This window comes from Orycteropus afer, unplaced genomic scaffold, assembly GCF_000298275.1.
Source record: "Orycteropus afer afer isolate SDZICR_OR568_19922 unplaced genomic scaffold, OryAfe1.0 scaffold00370, whole genome shotgun sequence".
In the NCBI taxonomy this organism is placed as follows: Eukaryota; Metazoa; Chordata; class Mammalia; order Tubulidentata; family Orycteropodidae; genus Orycteropus; species Orycteropus afer.
In genome coordinates, this window is record NW_006921957.1 from 1,037,845 (window position 1) to 1,056,376 (window position 18,532).

Below are 18,532 nucleotides of genomic sequence, written 5' to 3' on the forward strand. Positions count from 1 at the left end.
TTGGGAAGGGGAGTGCTGGCATTTGAGACCAGTGAGGAGGTCCAGGTGAGAAGTGACTGTGGTACAAATGCAGACCGTGGGTAGGGGAGGAAGGAGGAACGGATTAGGAGCTGTTTAGAAAGAACAGTGACTGTTTGGCTCTGTGGTGTGTGTGTGTGGGGGGGGGGGCAAGAGACTGATTTACTGGTTCAGGGGCCATGTAGATAGTGGCACCATTCTAAGATTCAGACCCAGGAGGAGGACCAGGCTTCAGGGGGCAAAGTGATGAGTTACATTAGAAATCTGTTGAATCAGTTGTCAAGGGATGTGTTGACGAGCCTTGTATAGCACTCCAGATCAACAGCTGGAGATGGAGCTTTGAAGGCCAAGAAGTGGCAAATCTCAGGGAACCAGAACCAAAACGGGAAAGAGGGCCTGGATGGAGCCCTAGGAACTAACTCCTTATATTGAGAAGAGAAGTGGGCACAGGAGATGGGTTAGGAGGTGCCTGAGAGGTAGGGAAAGCAGGAGAATGTGTGGCAATGGAAGCCAAGAGAAGACAAGAGTGCGAGGGAAGAGGGAGTGGTTGGCGGGGTGGGGTGCTGCCAAGAGGTCAGGCAAGATGACCACCAAAAAGTGTCTTCTGGAGTTAGTGCCATGGAGTTATCCTTGACCTTGGTGGTGTACTGTCTGCAAGCAGTGGGGGTGGGAGCTGGTGAGGAGAGGGGATAGCAGGGGGAGGGAGCTGAGGAGTGAATGGAGGTTTTCAGTGGTCTGGAGTGACTGGAAGCTGGGCCTGAACGTGGGAGGGAGGAGTAAATGGATAAAAAGAGTCTCCCTGGAGTAGGACTTAGGTGAGCAAACCCCAGGAGAGTCCAGCATGGGACAGAGAAGCCATAGCATGTGGAAGGTATATACCCACCCAGGGGATAGCCCCAGGTTTATTTAGGTGCATGTGGCAGAGAGGCCTTATTAAGCATGTTGAGTAGGGTGGTGTAAGGCTCAGGGAAGCCCTGGGAGGACCACGCAGGGAGGGGGAAGCTGTGGCTGCTCTCAGCCCGGCTCTCTCCGCTGCTGCTGCCGCCGACAGGCCCCAAACAGCTCAGATTCAAAAACAAAACAGGCTTTTAAGATGCCAAGTTTGATGAAATCTGAGTGCTGGAAGAGGTGGGAGTTTTCTCTTGGAAAAACAGCTGAAAATTGAGACTGAAAGCTGCGAAGGGAGACGGGCCTGAGACTCCCCAGGCCTCCCTTCCTGCCTAAACAAACGCCTGGGAGCTGGGCTGAGCTCTTGGGCAGAGAATGGAAGTGGCTTTGCTGTTGGGTGTCTTGGTCTCAGTGCTGTTGAGAATGGAGCTGCCTTAGGGACAGGGTTGAGCTGGCCTTGACTTTTACAACATGCACCAAGGCTGGGGGAGCAGGCAGCCCTACCAGCCACTATGTTTTTCATGTTTCTGTATGTCCTTGTCCACATGTCTGTCTCTGTATATGTCTCCAGGTGCATGTATGTGTCTCCACACGTGTGTCCCTGGCTCTGCCTACACACGCCTTTGGATCTGCTTGCATGAGTTGATTTCCACAGGTGCTTGTCACTGCAGGTGCCCTGCCACATGCACATGTAGGTTTCTATTTTTGCAACTGTCTCCCTCTGCATATATGTCTCTGTATGTCCCTGGCTGTGCATGTGTCTAGGTGTCTGTGTGTTCAGATAGGGTGAGCCCAAGCCTTGTACGCACATACGGGGGAGCGGACCAGGCTTATTAACGGTGACACCCCAGGGAGCCTGCATACATATGTGTATACAAGTGTGCCTGCATAGGCAGAAACACCATGAAGCTGGGTAAACACGGGTGAGGAGGTCATGCTGACAGACGGTTTGTCTGCCCAGGGACCCTGTAAGGCGTCTCCATCTGTCAGCTTCCCTGGTGCAGCCCCCTCCCACTGGCCCAGGCGCCTTGGGGCATCCCAGGCTAAGCTGGACAAAGGGACCTATGTATGTTTTGTAGGGAGTCTCAGCAGCCTCCCTCCCCTAGTCATTGCAGCCAGATGCTTAGTCTGGGCCGACCACCTGTTCACCCCCAGCCTAGTCTCCCTCAGGACCCAACACACGCCCAGTTCCAGCCTCCTCACTGTTCCCTACCTTCTCCACAGCCTTTGCTCAGATAGTCCCCTTCTCCTTCCCCTTAGAAAGCTCTTGGTCCCTCCCACGCTTAGGTCCTTCCTACTCTTGAATCTCCCTCCTCCTCCAGGAAGCCACCAAGGCTGCAAGTGAGCTGTGAAGGCAGACTGATTAAGTTACCCTACTGCTGTGGGACCTCAGCCAAGCACTTGCCCCCCTCTTTGAACCCTCAGCTCCTATCTATCCCTGGCACATAGCCTATCATCTTCCTTTCCTAAGTAGGGGCAAGCAGGACCTCTCCAGAGATGGGGATAAGGGCTCCTACTGCAGTGTCTAAAGACCTGCATAGCTCATCATGGCAGCCATTCATGCCTATATGTGCACCCACCACAGGTACACACAGATGTGTGCCAGCAGACCCTCAGGAGTGTATGCATGCAAGCCAGTGGAAGCCACAACAGGCATAGAGGCTTGGGATCCCAGTGGCCCTCAAGTCCCCCATGTTATCCATGGGGTTCTCTTTCTGTCTGATAGACATTATCAGCAGTTAATTGGGTCTAGTCACATGCATTGTAGATGCCCTGTGCTGAGGTTGCAGAGGCAAAAGTGGAGATTTCTCAACACTATGCAGGGCACCCTGGGGGCCCCCAGTTGCATGTTGGTTGAGCTGAGAAGAAGCCTGAGGAGAAGGGTCCCCGAGAGTTGCGGAGTGGGGATATGAGAGGGGGCGCGGCGGCTGCACCCAAGCTTGTGCGGGAGGGACAGTTCCAACTCTGACCAAGATGCGCAAGCCCGCCCCGTAGCACTGTGCACGTGCAAGGCAGCTCTTCCACCACGGCGCCAACCGCTCCCCCGTTGCCATAGTTACCTGCTGGCCTGCAGGGGGCGGGGCCCTTTCCCTTTCTCTGGCAGCTCCTTGGTCCTCAGGACTGTCGTGAAGGGCCTTGGTGTGACCAGTGTTTCCGGTGTTGGAATGTGGGTGCATGTCCACGGGTGTGCACAAGTGGGGAGCATTCAGGTTCCTTTTGCAGTAAATACAAAAGCAGCAGCATGTGCAGGGGGTCTGCAGTAGAGGTGGATGGAGCTGCTGAGCCCAGGAGCCTGCTGAGGGCCTGGTATTGGAGGAGGGGCAAATTAAGGGATGCCCTGGATTGTTGCTCAGTTCTCCTTGGGATGCTCTTTACCTCCTCCTGCCCACCACGCCCTCCCTGAACTCCAGGGCCCCAACCCTGCCAGGTGCCGGTGTTTCACGCTGACCTAGAGAGCTAGGTCTGGGAACTTTCCACCAGGTCTCATCCCAGCCCCAGCTGCGGTTCAGCCCTGTGACCTTGATTAGGTTTCTTCATCTCTCATAGCCTTCATACCTCATAGGGTTTTAGTAAAGATTAAGTCATTTTGTAAAACATCTTAATGCTGTGGCTGTTGTCAGTTGCCAACCAGTCAGTTCTGACTCATGGCGACCCCATGTTTGCAGAGGAGAATTCCACAGTGTTTTCAAAGCTGTGACCTTTGGGAAGGAGATCACCAGGCCTTACTTCTGAGGCACCTCTGAGTTGGTTCAAAGTGCCAACCTTGCAGCTAGTAGTCAAGCACTTAACCATTTGCACAGTGCTTGTAATGTAAACACTCTATCAATGGAACCTATTATTTCTCAGATACGGCTGCAGTGTTCCCAGTTGTGATGGGTTTGGTGTCATCATGTGACATCAGCCTGGGGGATTGGTCCTGGGCCCTTAGCCTGAGTGCTTCAGGCAACCATGCGTACTTGGAGAGGATTGTGAAAGGGGTAAGTGTGCCAGCCTAGTAGAGGGGTCCAGTTTACATCAGTGTGCCCGGCATTCATGTCGGCCAGACACACGGCAGGCGTCAGTACACGGCTGCTGTCCTTGGCTGAATTTGAATGTGCTGGAGGCTCCCCAGAGGGAATAGAAGGAAGAGACCATAGTGGGTCATTACTGAGGGACTGGAGTCCTCCTGTGAGACACACTTCTCCTCCCTGAGGTGGCATAGCAGCAGTCTTCTGAGTTCTGCCTAGAAGCCTAGTTGGCACAAGGGATTGGCTTTTGGGTCCTACTGTTTTATGGACAGCTCTTAACACATGCTGGCTTAGGTTCTGGCGATGGTGCCTGAGGGATGATTTGAGCCAAGGACGGAGCCATTGAGGGCACGATAATTGAGGGAGGAAAATTAATTGTCCTTAATTTGGCATAAATCCCAAAGACCTTCCCTGTGTCAGGAATCCAGAGTAGATTCTTGGGACACAGGGCTGCAGACATTTGTACTTCATTCTCCTTGATCAGTACCTTGTGGGTAGGATGAGGGGCCAGTTGACTCCCGGACTCCATTGAAGTGCCCTGCTCAATGAGCAGGCCCTGGATGTCCATAACCATTGCTCAGGAGTGCTGAGCAGATAGGATGGAGATATGGAAAGAGATAGACTTGCCCTGGTAGGCTAGAATGGCTCTTGCATCTGTGAGTGTCCCCAAGCTGTTGGGGAGGCAGGTAGGACAGTCTTCTTGTGAAAGCAAGTAGCAGCAGGGTGAAAGGAAATGATTCCACTGCTCCATATATCCCCAAGTCTTGCTTCATTTCCATCTTCCTTTTTCTTGCCACTGTTTAATATTTTCCTTTTAAAAATCAGAGCTAAAAGTCAGGATGCTGTGTGATCATATTTACAGCCAAAGAGATGCTGGGTTTACATCCAGAATTTATAGGGCTGCGCCTGGGGAAATGTGCTGCCAGCTACTGGGAGGGATAGGGAGGTGAAGCCATGCTGGGAGTCTTACTGTTCCCTGGCCCTGAGATACCCACGCCCCTTTAGCAGAAATACAGTCCCTTGGCTTGCCTGCTGACAGCAGGAGCCTTGGCCGACTTCCCTTGGGGTCTGGCAGCAAATGAGGGACATCTTGGCGTTGTCTGTTGAGGTTCCTCTGGCTTCCTCATTTACCTTCTTCCCCCAAGCCAGTCCCCTTGGGTCTCTCAGAGTCTCCAGAGAAGACTGGCTCTCTGAAGCCTTTACTTTTTTTCTTTCTGAGGATGCCACATGCTTTTCCCCTGGCATAGGAACCTGACCTCAGCAAGTGTTCCCACGCACACATCTTGTACTGGGTGTGTAGGAGAGAAATGCGGAGTGGTGCTAGCCTCTTGGCATCCTCCACTGTGGAGCCCAGCTCTCCCTTCAGATGATTGACAAAGGACAAAATGTTCCCCTTTTCCCAGTTGGGTGTGCCTTGCATTCACTTGTGGTTTGGTCTTGGTGGGGAAGTGGCCACCTGGGATTGGGGTGTAAGGGTGGCCCTCTCAACTAACTAGCCCAGGATGGGAAGGGGTAGCCCTGGACCTTGGTCTCAATACCTGTCCGCTCTGGTGGCTCAGCCCTTACTAGTTATAATAACATCAGCTAATATTTATTAAGGAGCTCTGGTAGCATAGTGGCTAAGACACTTGCCTGCTAACCAGACGGCTGGCGGTTCAAACCCACCAGCCACTCCTCGGAAGGAAGGTTGGGCAATCCTACTTCCGTAGTGATACTGCCTCGGAAACCCAAGGAGGGGTCGCTATGAGTCGGGGCCGACTCGACGGCACATAACAACAACAACAACAACAATATTTATTAGGCACAGATTCTGTGTCAGACACTCTCCAGTGCCTTTTACATGCGTTGTCACATGTCCTCACAACAGCTAGCTTTGCAAAGTAGGTACTCGTACCCTATTGTACAGATGAAAATGGAGACACAGAGAGGATAAGCAACTTAGAGGCCACAGGGCTAGTTAGTATTGGAGATAGAAGCCCTTCTTTGGGCTGCACTGGGCCAGAGCCTATCCTCCCAACCCCTTTACCTCGTGTTTCTAGGAGCTGAGGAGTAGGCGTTCTTGGTTCTCCCACCCTCTTAGGCTGGTATGGAGTCCATATGTGGTGAGAGAGAGCTGTGCCCCTAGTGTCTGTTGCTGTTGCCCTCATGGAGGCGAGTCCTTCATGAGCCCAAACCTGGGAGAAGGCCACCACAGAGGAGTTTTGCCTTCCTGCATCAACTTCCATGTCCTCCAAGAATTCCTTTATTTCCTAGCCTCCACATGCTCAGATGTGGTCCCCAGGTCTCACTGTGGCACCAGTCAGGACTGAGTGAGTCAGAATGAGTGCTCAGTGGAAAATAGGTCAAGATGAGGACCAGGGGTAGAGGGTCAGGGCCAGATTCTGGGCTTTAATCTGGGGCTGTGCTGTAGGGTGAAGCTAAAGGCTAAATGACAGAGTAGAGGGGACACTGTGCAAACCGGGGAGTGAAGATGGGACAGCATAAGGCCTTCTGCCCAAGTCGTGGCTATTGATGCCACATGAACTATGGGCTCCTCACACCCTAGCATCCCTGTAGTTCTTTTTTCTGTGGCCAGCAGAGAAAGCATCAGTCCTCCTCTTCCTCAGGGCCTAGAGATAAGTGGTGATGCCTTCAGTCTGAGGCATTGTTTCTCAGATCTGGAAACTTCCTGGGCCACCTGCATCCCCCAGGCCCTGCAAGAGAGCAGGCCTGGGCAGTGGGACTCAGGGCTCTGTGTCCTCACATCTGTGCAGGCTTCACGTTTAGAAGTCAGCATGGGAAGCTGCCTAGAGAGGGGTCCTAACATGGAGGCAGAGCCAACTCTAATTCACACATCTGGTCTTTGTCTGCAGAGGAGCAGTTGCCCCCCGGGTTCCCCTCCATCGACATGGGGCCACAGCTGAAGGTGGTGGAGAAGGCACGCACAGCCACCATGCTATGTGCAGCAGGTGGGAACCCAGACCCTGAGATCTCTTGGTTCAAGGACTTCCTTCCAGTGGACCCCGCCACCAGCAACGGCCGCATCAAGCAGCTACGTTCAGGTAAGGAGAGGGTGGCAGTCAAGGGGCCACAGGGATGTCAAGAAAGCTGTCTGGCCAGAACTCAGTGCAGTCTTCCCTCTTGTCCCTAGGTGCCTGGGGAGTCATGGGTGGCCTCAGCCTGGGCTGAGGCTTTGAGGCTGAGCAGAGGGCAGCCAGTTGGGTGGGCTGGATCTTGGTATAGGTACACCTGGTTTAGGGAGGAGAGCATGGTGGCACGGGCTGGTCATCAGCAGTGCCTTTACCATCCCCAGATTGGCAGACTCCAGCCTTTGGGCCAGTCCTGCTCCTTGCAGCATCTGTGGCATGTCCAGTATGGCCTTGGGCTCTGCAAAGGTGTGCTATGGATGTTTATCCTCCACCCTGCCCTGAGAGGGGTTCTGAATGGTACTTGTCTTCACTTCTCCAGACAGCAGAGCTTAGCTGGGAAAAGAGATCAAAGATGCCTCATTCATCAGCCTTCAGAGGGCTGGACCTTGGGGGCCTGGAGCCAGGGAGAATCACTACCAAGCAAGGTGACTGTGGCCCATCCCTTGGCCACTAGAGCCACCTGGTCTCCTTTGGATATCTCAGTCGAGCCAGCTTGGAGTCCTAGGAACAGGGCTGCAGGAGGTGTCACCCCATTGATCGATCTGCTCACAAGGCTCCCGCCAGGATAATTGATTCAGTTTTTGTGGGAACAGAGCGGGCAGGAAAGGAGGCTCAGAATCGGCTCATTTGCACTCTGCATCTGCCACCAGCACAGGCTGGACCAGCAGACCTTGTTCCAGAGATCTCTTGCCAGCTGTGGGGTGGTGGGCCTTGGACATGATGGCCAGCACTGGCCCGAGCCCCTGCTGTCCACCCCATGTCAACACCACGAGAGAGAAAATGACATGGCCACCACAGGCTCCAGAGATACCCCTACCACTCCTTGGGGTGCCAACCTCTCCCCACCAACTCCTGCCAGGCAAACGCCCCAGCAGTGCCTAGGGGGAGGAGGGAGAGATGAGCCGCCCAGCTGGGGTAGGATTCTGGCCCTAGCCATAGTCGCCTGAGACAGCCCATGAAGTGTTAGCTCATTTAATTTAATTAAAACTCAACAAGATGGAGGCAGCTATAGCACAGTTAATTAAAACAGCCATAATCAAGGCAGGAAACTGTCCGGCAGGCAGCATTTGCGGCCGATGCCCAGCCCCACACAGCAGCCGGCAATGTTTAGCTCCTCTGCATTTCCTCATAGATCCCTCAGGCAGCTCCTTAAGCAGGCAGACAGTCCTCCCTGCAGGCCTGGACTCCTCCCCAGAACACCATTGACCATAAGTGGCAGCAGTTCTGGGAAGGCACGCCGTTGTGTGCGTTTCTTCATCAAGTATTTATGTAGTGCTCACTCTGAGCCCGGCCCTGTGCCACCCATTCACTGCCCTGTAGGCCACTTCCCGCCCTGGCTCCTCTAATGCTACTGAGGCCTTACCCGCCTTGACAGCTCAGCAGCATTGGGCATCCCTCCCTCCTTCTTGACCACTCCCTCTTTTCCTGGGTTTCCAGAGCCCTGCCCTCTCCTGACTTCCCTGCTGCTTCCCTGATTGCCGCTTTCTGTCTTTGCTCGTCCCTTCATACGGGGAGCCAGTGACCCTTACCCTGGCTCCACTGTCACACTCTACTTTCCTGGGCGAGCTCATCCACTCCTGTAGCTTCGCTTACCTGCATACCAGCAACTCCTAATTTTGTCTCTCCAGCCCAGACATCTTGCCTGAGCTCTGGACCCAGAAATCTGCCTGTGGACGTCACCTTAGCTATGATATGGGGGTGATCTTCCAAAACAGCTGTGCCTTTCTCTTACATGCACTCTTTCACTAAGTGGCAACACTGTCCCCCATTTCCCCAGCCTGAAATCTGAGAGATACCCTGATCCTTCTCTAATAGAGAACCGGGTCCTCTTGATGTATCACCCACATCTCTCAGATCGGTCCACCTATCTCTTTCCACTGCTGCAGCCATATCCCAGGAGACCCTGCCTATGGTCTCTCCCCTGAGTCCGTCCTCAGCAGTTGTCGGAGTTATCTGCTGTGTCTCGCCCTTGCTCTGACAACCTCAGTGGCGTCTCATTGCCGACACAGTCAAGCACACACTCCAGAGCAAGGCACACAGAATCCTTCTTGATCTTCCCCTGCTCACGTCTCCAGCTTTATCTCATTGGATCGGGGCTGCACCACTTACTAGCTCTGTAGCCTTGGCTAAGTTATTTAAGTTATCTGAGCTTCAGTTTTCTTATCTATAAAAAGAAGTTAATAGTAAGGATTAAGTGAGATAATGGCAAGTAAAAGCTTTAGTTTAATGCCTGGCCTATAGTAGATGAAGTTGCTCTCATCCCTTGCCCCTGTCCCTTGCCCCCCAGTGCACTAGCCACACTGACCCCAGTCTCGCCCACCTCCCAGCCCCCTGCTGCCATTCTGCTGAGTTTGATTCCTCTCTGCAGTCCCCCTGCAGGGTCCAGAACAAGCCTGGCTACAGAACAGGTGTCTCTGAGCCCTTGTTGAATGAATGATTCCATGAACATGACCCTGCAAGCTTTGGACCTTGTCTCCGTAGACAAATGGCCACTTCTTCTCCTGCTTTTCAGGTCCAAAGACTTACTTCCTTATTTGACCTTTCCTGTGTGGAAGCTGTGACCTAAGGGTCCTGGGCCAGCTCCTGCAGGGTCCAGCTCCTGGGATGAAGCCAGATGGCACCTTAGTTATTTGGGAAGGCACCTTAGGGACCTTAGTTATCCCAGCTCTGCAGTGATGGGCAGAACTCTGGCCCCTGACCCATGTTTCCATCCCATGGCCATTTAGAAGGGGGCTGGCACTGTTTCTTTTGTGCACATTTTGCAGGGACATCCCTTCACGGAGTGGAATCAGGCCCCAGGCACTTGGCTGTTTACAGGGACCTTTACCGTTTACGCATCACCGACAGTTTACAAAGTGCTTTCTCGCTTTTTGTTGCAGTTGCTTCTCCTGCAACCCCGTGAAGTAGGACAGGCTGTGACTATCATGCCCACTTTACAGCTGAGTTAAGGGAGTCGCCTAGGGTCACACGTGGAGATCAGAGCCTGGGGGCAATCCTGTGAGGTCACCCAGAGGCTTCTAGCATCACACGCTTGGACCCTCGGGGCGTGAGAAGCAGCTGGATCCCACCAGGGCCCTGAAGCTCCACAGCTCTGTTCTCTCCAGACCTCAGGCGTTCTGTGTCCTGAGCCACAGAACAGCTAACCAGAGCTTGGCTCCAAAGCAGGAGCAAGGCAGGAGGGCAGCCAGCAGCATGTGCAGCCCAGGTGTGAGGTCTCCTTAACAGCCACTTGCCTCACTAGAAGTGACATGCTGCCACCACACATGACTCTTGGAGAATTTGAAGACCCAGGGTGGGCCCAGGAGGAATAGGGGCAGGCTTGAAGAGAATGAATTTAAGTTACAAGGAGGAGATAGCCTCTAAGAGCAGTGAGCAGAGGCTGACCCTTAAGGAGGGTTGGGCGCCCCTGCTGGATTCCAAGGGAAACTGTGGGCCCTCAGACTCTACCAATCCTCAATAGGGCCCTGAGGAAACGTCTTGTGATCCCGCATTCCCCTCATCCCAATGGCTGGATGTCTAGCCCCTGAGTGAGAGAGCCACATCCCCATCACCATAGAGGACAGCCTATCTCACTGTGTGCACATACTCACCCAGAAGAGTAGTAGTATTATCACCCAGAAGAGTAGTCTTCTTTCATATCCCCCAGGACACTGGAATCGAGACAGAAGGGTTTTAAGAAGAGTACCTGGTATCTGGCTGCCGCGGGAAGCCACTGGCCCCAGAGGATGAGACCTAGAGAGATGACAGAGAGTCTCTATGGACAAACCTGAGGACTTGAGCCCCTGCCCCCGCCCTACCTCACTCAGCTCCCCGTTAGTGGCTCCCTGCAGGAGGGCACACTGTCAGTGCTTGATCACAATTTCCCTTGACCTTTGTGCACTGGTACTTCTCAGGAGCATGAGTGCAGCTCCAGGTCCCCTTCAGCCTCCATACTGCTTTGTGAAACAGAAAAGACAAATTATTCTCAGTTTGGTGGGGAAATTACTGTTTCAAGAGGTCCAAAGACTTAACATGCAGCAGGTTAGGTTTTGAAAGAGCTGAGGCCAGAAGCCAAGATCCCAATCCTGGACTGTTTACACTGCCACCCCTTCCCCAGGCCCTGGCCTGAACCCCAGGAATAGATCTTGGTCTGAGGACTTCAAATTTTAAAAATTCAGGACCTCAATGTGCTTTGGTTTGTGTGGGTTATATATCTATGAGTATTTACTTGATTAGATACTAAGACTGAAAATATTTTAAATACTAACTAATAATTCCTTTAAAAGTAACTGTAAAACCCATTATATGTTAACATAAGTAACATTTTTTACTACAAAATAATTATATTTTCTAGAACAAATCATTTAGTTAGAAGAATGGCATTATTTTACACTTTTGGAAATCTCTTTAATTTGGGGCTTAATGGAAGACAGCTGGATTCTCATATCTGCTTCTGTGTTCAGTCTTGCAATATCACATGGTCTGTAGCCTCTAGAAGACTCCACTGTATACTCAAAATGAGAGCCAAAAAGGCGAGTAATGTCTTAGTATTATTATGATAATACTTTTGACCGTGTGGACCCTCAGAAAGGGTCTGAGGGACTTCCCCTGCACCACACTTGGAGAATCAGTGTGATGATTTTTCCCTAGTAATCCTGTGCGACCCATTAAACACACACACTTGGCCCCAACAGCTGCCCCCTGACTTCTCCCCAGCCTCTTCTACAGGGCAACATTGTTCAGTAGGAAGACTATGAGTCTTAGAACCAGACAGATCTGGTCAAATCCTGCCTTGTTACTTATAATTGTGTGACCTTGGGCATTGGGCAAGTCACTTAGTGTTTTTCAACCTGTTTCCTCCTTTGGGCACAGAGATGGGCAGTTCCCCACTGACCAGTATTGTCAGGTTCTATGAGATGGTGATAAATGTTTGTGTCTTCACAGACTTCTACCACCCAGAAGTGGGCAGAGGGGGGCAGGTAGATAAAGCTGAACATGGACCCCCAGGCTCCTCCCGCCTCTGGATGAGGCGATGTTGAGTAGGGGATCTTGAATGCAACCTTAGAGGAGGTACTTGTCGGGAAGGGCCTGTTTAGACTTCCTAACAACTTTGGACCGGAGATTTGGAGGGTGTGGGTCTGACCCTCTTGGCTGCTGATTCCCAAGATTGCAAGGCACTGAACCAGCAAGGGGTACACTCTAGCCTCTGGCTTTCACCAGTCAGGTTGCACGGAGTTCAGTAGTTGGATGTTTTTTGGCAGAGCCAAGTGGGCTTTGCAGGGAGTCTGCCACTGGGTTATGAGTTGATTGACCCTGAGTCCTACCAGGGCTGGTCTGTTTGTCTGTGGGAGACCTGACCTGGTGGAAGCCTTTGGCAAGACCCCTTTCAGCCCTTTCTTCTGCCTGCTTAAACACCCTGGGTTCGTTTGGTAAGTGCTTTGATTTGGACTCTTAGCCACCTTTGGAATTTGGACAGTCCTGGAGGGTGGTATTGCTCCTCTTTTCTTCCTTTTCCATTGGCCCCAGCCAGTGGGCTCTGCAGGAAGCCTTATTCACCTTCCTGATTCTTGTCACGCCCAGCCCTGCTGGTCCCCCTTCACTTCCTCCCTCTTCAGAGCAGTGCCAGTGACCTGGGGGACACAGCTTCACCCACACCCAGCCTGGTGCTTGCTCCCACATCACTTGTGTCAGCCTAACTCAGGCCTCAGTTTTTCCGTATATTTAAGGCCCTTTCTTGTGTTTTATTTTATCTGATTTGGCTTTGTGTGGCTTTCTTTCCTTTTGTACTAATGCTTCTCTCTGATCTTATTTGCATTCAAATTACCTCGCCAGGTGGTTCACCAATCAGAGGTAAGAATGCTGTCCGTGCATCTCGCCACGCCACGCCACGCCACGCCACACCACTGCTGTCACCACCACTCCATCCCGTCCAGTCCGTCACCTTCCCCATCCCCATCCTGACCTCTCTGGCTTCCTCATCTCCAGCTCCGGCCCCACCCAACACCGCCAGCCACACACACATCCACTCAGTCATTCCCTCCTGTGAACTCATCCATTGCAAGTCTGACTTGTGGAGATACTCGGCTGAGCCCAGCCTTGGAGATGGCAAACCCTACTGCCCAGGCCTTCTAGGCCAGCGCCACAGAGGGGCACATAATAGCTCCCACAGTGAAAGCAAGCCCAGGTCCCCAAGGCTGGCCATAGGTGGAAGGTCTGTGACGTGGGTAAGCATGACCCAAGCCATGTTTTTCCTTTTGAGGGCCTCCTTTTTCTTGGGAATCTCAATTATTACTTGACTTCCCTTTTAATGTCCTGGCCTTATAGTAGAATCAGAAGGTAGTGGTGACTCAGTGGTACAATTCTCACCTTCCCTGAAGGAGACCTGGGTTCAGTTCCTGGCCAGTGTACCTCCAGCACAGCCACCACCACCCATCTGTCACTGGAGGCTTGAGTGTTGCTATGATGCTGAACAGGTTTCACAGAATTTCTAGACTAAGATGGGCTAGGGAGAAAGGCCTGGTGATCTACTTCTGAAAACCAGCTAGGGTAGATCCTGTGGATACAATAGTCTAATCCTGTTGTACATGGGATTGCCATGAGTCGGGGGCCAGTTTGGGAGCAGCTAACAACACAGTAGAATCAGGGTTGTTCCTTACATCCCTGCAGTCCATCAGAGAGTAGAGGACAGTTCAGTAAAGATGTTAGTGTAGATGCTGGGATGGCAGCAGGGGTCTAAACAGGGCCATGAATAACTCGACCACCTAACCTGCCAGCTTGGAGTCCTCACCAGGCTGTGTCGCCCCTGAGTGCTCATGCAGGAGGCCCTGTAGCCTAGCATTAAAAGATCAGTCTGGACTCATTAAAGGAACTGAGTTCAAGTCTAACTTAACACTTGTGTGACTTTCAAAAACATAATCATCTCCCAGAAATGTTTCCTCCTTTTAAAATTGGAGCTAGGACATCTACCTCCTAGGGCTAGGAGAATTAGAATAAAACTTGTACAATATCTGGCATAAAGCAGACACCCTGTAAAATGGTTGCATTTTTTCACATCATTTTCTCCCTACCTTTCTGAGAGTCCTTGAGCAGATCTAGACTCTCAGAGGTCAGAGTCAGGGCAGTCTTGGGATGAAATCAGGGGTGGGAGGTCCAGGTGCCTTGCTGTGGGGTACCTTACCTGTCTTCCCCAGAGGCCAAGTCTCCCTCCTCCCTTCAGCTCTCTGGAGCCCCTGCCTACCTGCTAGCCTGCTCTAACTCTTTGCTGCCCCTGCTGCTGGATCTTGGTTTTGGTTCCAGAATTTTGGGTTTCTGTGTACAGATAGGCACAAGGCAGGGTCTGCGTTGAGTCCCCTAACCAGTCTAGGCTTTCAGCACTGGGAAGTCTCCTCCTCCCACAGGCAGGGATCCCACCCAGACACTACTCCCTACTCCTGGTCTGTGGCACAAGCTACCACGTCTCCCTTCACCTCCCAGCTGCACTAGACTTAATGCTGCCCCCGCCAGCCAGTGGCCTGATCCCTCCCCATCTGAATGAACATTTTCTGTAACAACGTCCATCCATCCCATAAACATGACCTGTTGGGTACCCATCAGGGCTATTCTGTCAGGAGATGGGTATTTGGTATGTGCAGTGGGCTCTAATGCCCTGATAATCTCGGGGAGGGGGGGAGGCTGGATCTCTGTTGACCTTTGGAGAAGGTCCTGGGATCACAGGACTGTGGCTGACCCAGGACCATGGAGACAACTATCCTCTTGTCCTCTGTATCAGGACCAAGTCTGGGTGGGCATCCCCTCTCGCCTGTGTCTGGGTCCCAGCCCTGGGTGTTTGTAGCCCTTCCTGCTGCCCTGGGTTTGGATGATGGAAGAGGGACGTCAGGAGGTACAGAGGCTAGAACTCAGACCCCTCCTCTGGGCCTGGGTTATACTTGGAACTCTTCCTGTGGTTCTTGTCCTGGCCAGTCCAGTGGGGCCCGGCAGGTTCTGTCTGTGTCCTGTGTGGGTGTAATGTCATTCAGCTTGTGCCCTGGGTGGGGTGGGGGCTGCTGGGTCACTTGGGCTGTTCTGTGCAGGAGGTGGTTTTCTGTTAGACCGTGTCCTGTGGGGGTTATTAACTGTCAGTTGGACTGTCCTGTGTGGGTGTGATTGTCTGGTTGTTCCAGAGATGGGAGCGTTGCCTGTGCCTGGAGGTGTTATTGTCACAGACAGCTTTGCCCAGCGTGCTCTTGCAAGCAGTGTATTCAAGTGTTTATTGCTGGGGGTGGGGGGTAGCCAAATCGTTTCTTCTACTCTCTGTGGGGGTCCTTTTCTGCTGCCTGCCCCCCCCCAGTCCTGGCTCCTGTCTGTCCGTCTGCGGCCAGAGCAGCCCCTCAGGGCGCTGGCCCGAGTGGGAGCTCCCATTAGCCTCCTGAATTATGCAGGAGCAGTGGTGGGTCGAAGCACTTTAGCAGGACCAGGCAGAGGAGAGAAGCCGGAATGGGTGGGGCCCATGGGGTGGGAGGGAGGATGGGTGCTTGAGCAGAGGCTGTGAGGCCCTAGAGTAAGCCCTTTCCTTCCTGTGGAATTAGGGTGGGTGGCAGATTCTCAGGCTCTTGCCCGAAGAGGGCATTGTATACTTGAGAACCCCAGACCAGCAAGTCTACAGGCTACTCCCACACCTGGCTCGGTGGTGCCTGGCTGGCCTGTGGAGCACTTATGGGGATGTTCTTTGGCAAACAGGCTCCAGTGCTGGGTGGTGGATGCTCAGTGGGGTTGGGGGTGGGGATTGGACTCCAGAGCTCAACCCTTATTCCAGCCAGAGGGCCGCTGGGCTCATCAGGGAGAACTTTGCAGAAGCAGCACTGGAGCCAGGGTATGGCCATGGACGTACTGCAACGTCTGATGAACAGAAGCCTCAAATACTTCCAAGACAACCCCCCCCCAATGTCCTAGGCAACACCAAACCCAGGCTGTGCCTGACCTTTGCTTCTGTGTCCCCACAGGTGCCTTACAGATTGAGAGCAGCGAAGAATCGGATCAAGGCAAGTACGAGTGTGTGGCAACCAACTCTGCAGGCACACGCTACTCGGCCCCTGCAAACCTGTATGTGCGAGGTAAGGACTCAGGCAGTACCTGGCCTCTGTCACCATGGAGCTGTGCTACACCTAGTGGGCATGCTGCCAGGAGCCCTTGGTGTGGACGTGCAGGGGGTCCACAATAGGTCCAGTCTCTCTTTTTTCCTGTTTCGTTCTGCAGCAGCAATAGCAGCAGCAACACCTCCCACTGGGCAGGCAAACAGGCTCCAGTGCAAAGTAGTGTCCGCCACTACTTTGCCTTCCTTTCCTGCAGGCCTCTCGGGAAACAGCCACTCCTGGGAGCATTTGCGTCTCTTGTAGGTCCTGCCACATGGGCCCAGAGCCCCACGAGAATTGAGAGCCTTCTGAGCAGAGGTCACAGTGAATGTGTGTGTGTGTGTGTGTGTGTATGTGTGCACAGGCACACATGCTTGTATATAAACGTGCACTCCTGGCCTAGTCTTCCTCAACTCTGTCCTGCCTTTCTTCCCCAGGAGAGTGGCCTTCAGTATTACGCTAGCTCTGGGCTTCAGGGTGGCCAGGCCTCGGAAATGGACCTGGCCAGGTGATGGCCAGGCCTCGGAAATGGACCTGGCCAGGTGAGCCTGCCCTCAGGCCATGCCTACCTGGAGGCTCCAACTGTGTTCTGTCACCAGACGGGACCCTTGTGTAAGGAGGTCAGGCTGAGGCAGCTATGAGCCCCCACAGCGTACATTGTCTTGGGTGAGCAGCTACTATGTTCCAAGTTTCACTATTTGGGACTAAGTGGATCATGCACTTTTCACAAATCTAGGTACCCAGCAGGGAAGGCCTGGGGACTGTTTTGAGAGGTCCAGTCTCTGCTCTGCTCACAGCCCAAGGACACGTGAAGCTGGCCACCTTGCCCTTTCCTAAGAACACACTGTGTCTGGTATGCATGGTGCCCAAGAGAAGCCCTGGGAGATTGAGAGGACTCAGCCCATGCCCCCCTCTCCTCGCCCTCCTGCACAGATGGCATCATTAAAAGTTAAACTGTCTGTACTCAGGGGATGGGTAGAAAGTGGATGTGGCTTCCTTGTAGCGATGATTTCATCACGCTAAGTGCTTGGTGCACCCTTTGCGAGCTGTTTGGTCTGCACAGGCAGAGCACAGGGCAGGGGGCAGGGAAAGTAGTGGTCTGTCCCGTGCTTTAGGGCCATGTGATCTGACATGCTCAGTCCGACAAGGCGAAGAGAATTAGGCAGTCGGTCACCATATAGTTAATGAGGGCCTACTAAATGTCAGGTGCTCAAAGTGGTTGCAGAGAGGCCTCAAGAATCTTCCCGCCCATTTGGTGACTAATCAAGCTGCAGGGGGCTATTTGTGATGGGCAAGTTGTGCTCCAGAGACAGTGAACAGTGCTTCACTGTAGTTAGGGGCATGGAATGGGCTGTCCTCACCACCCTCATTGCAATCTAGTCCCCTACTCATTGAGGCTTAGCTGACCTGACTGAGGTCTTGTCTTAGGAACAGCATTAGAGCAGGGCAGCCAGGAGCCTGAGAACCACCAACATAGCCAAGATAAGCAGAGTTGACAACAGCACTGCCTTCACCCCTGCACAGCTCCAGGCAGACTTCTGATACGGGGACATGGGACTGATGGGTCCCTCCGAGAGAGGAGCAGCTGAAGTGACCCTTTTCACAAAGGCTTCTTTCTCCCTACCCAGACCATTCCAAACACTGTGCTCTCTCAACTGAGTATTCCTTCCAATAGGCTGGAATTCCTGGAGCAAGGAAGCCCTTTGCTCACTGTGGCTACACCGGGCAGAGGAGAGGCATGGCAGAGCCAGTGGGGTGGGAGCACTGTCAGTTACGTGGGCACAGTTGTATGGCCATGTGTCCTGGGGAGGAGCTGCAGGAGGTGACGCCGAGGCAGAGAAGGCCCAGAGCCAGTGTGGATGGACCCCTGTGTAGTCATCTTGCCTGGACAACCTTCTTCGAAGTCACCGTCATGCTGGCCTTAGCCTGGAAGATGGAGGAGCAATGGGACTTTGGAAATGAACTGAGCCCAGCTGCTGTAGCTAAAGCTGGGCTCCTGACTGGGGTGATCTTACCTCTAGCCCCTGGAAGCACCCCGTTTATGGGCCCACACTGTCTATACATGGCCATGCTCAGGCAAGACTCAACTGGCTCCTGCCATGGCCCACCCTCACTCCACCAGATCTTCTGAACTACCTTTCTAGCTCCATTCCCATAAGCGTTTTTGACAGAGAATGTGGTGGTTCTTTCCATTCCAGTCGTCCCACTTACCACAGGCTCTAAAATAAGCTATTCCAACTTAGCCTTTGTTGATATACTTGCATGCGCTCACACACACACACACACACACACACACACACAGGAATACACAGTCACATTCCTGTGGATCTTGATGTCTGTAGTCCCAGGGTTCCATTTCTAGGACCTACCTCATATCCAGGCCCCACTTGAACCTACGCCTGCT

At 52.9% G+C, this 18,532-nt stretch overlaps 1 protein-coding gene across 1 annotated transcript in view; it reads left to right on the forward strand.

The window, feature by feature from the left end:
- The window catches only part of PTPRF (protein tyrosine phosphatase receptor type F), an 86,966-nt gene that overhangs the window by 18,935 nt on the left and 49,499 nt on the right, over positions 1–18,532 (forward strand). The window contains exons 4-5 of the mRNA XM_007953048.2: positions 6,767–6,955; positions 16,000–16,110. Coding sequence (XP_007951239.1) covers positions 6,767–6,955; positions 16,000–16,110 — 300 coding nt within the window. The remainder of the gene's footprint in view (positions 1–6,766; positions 6,956–15,999; positions 16,111–18,532) is intronic.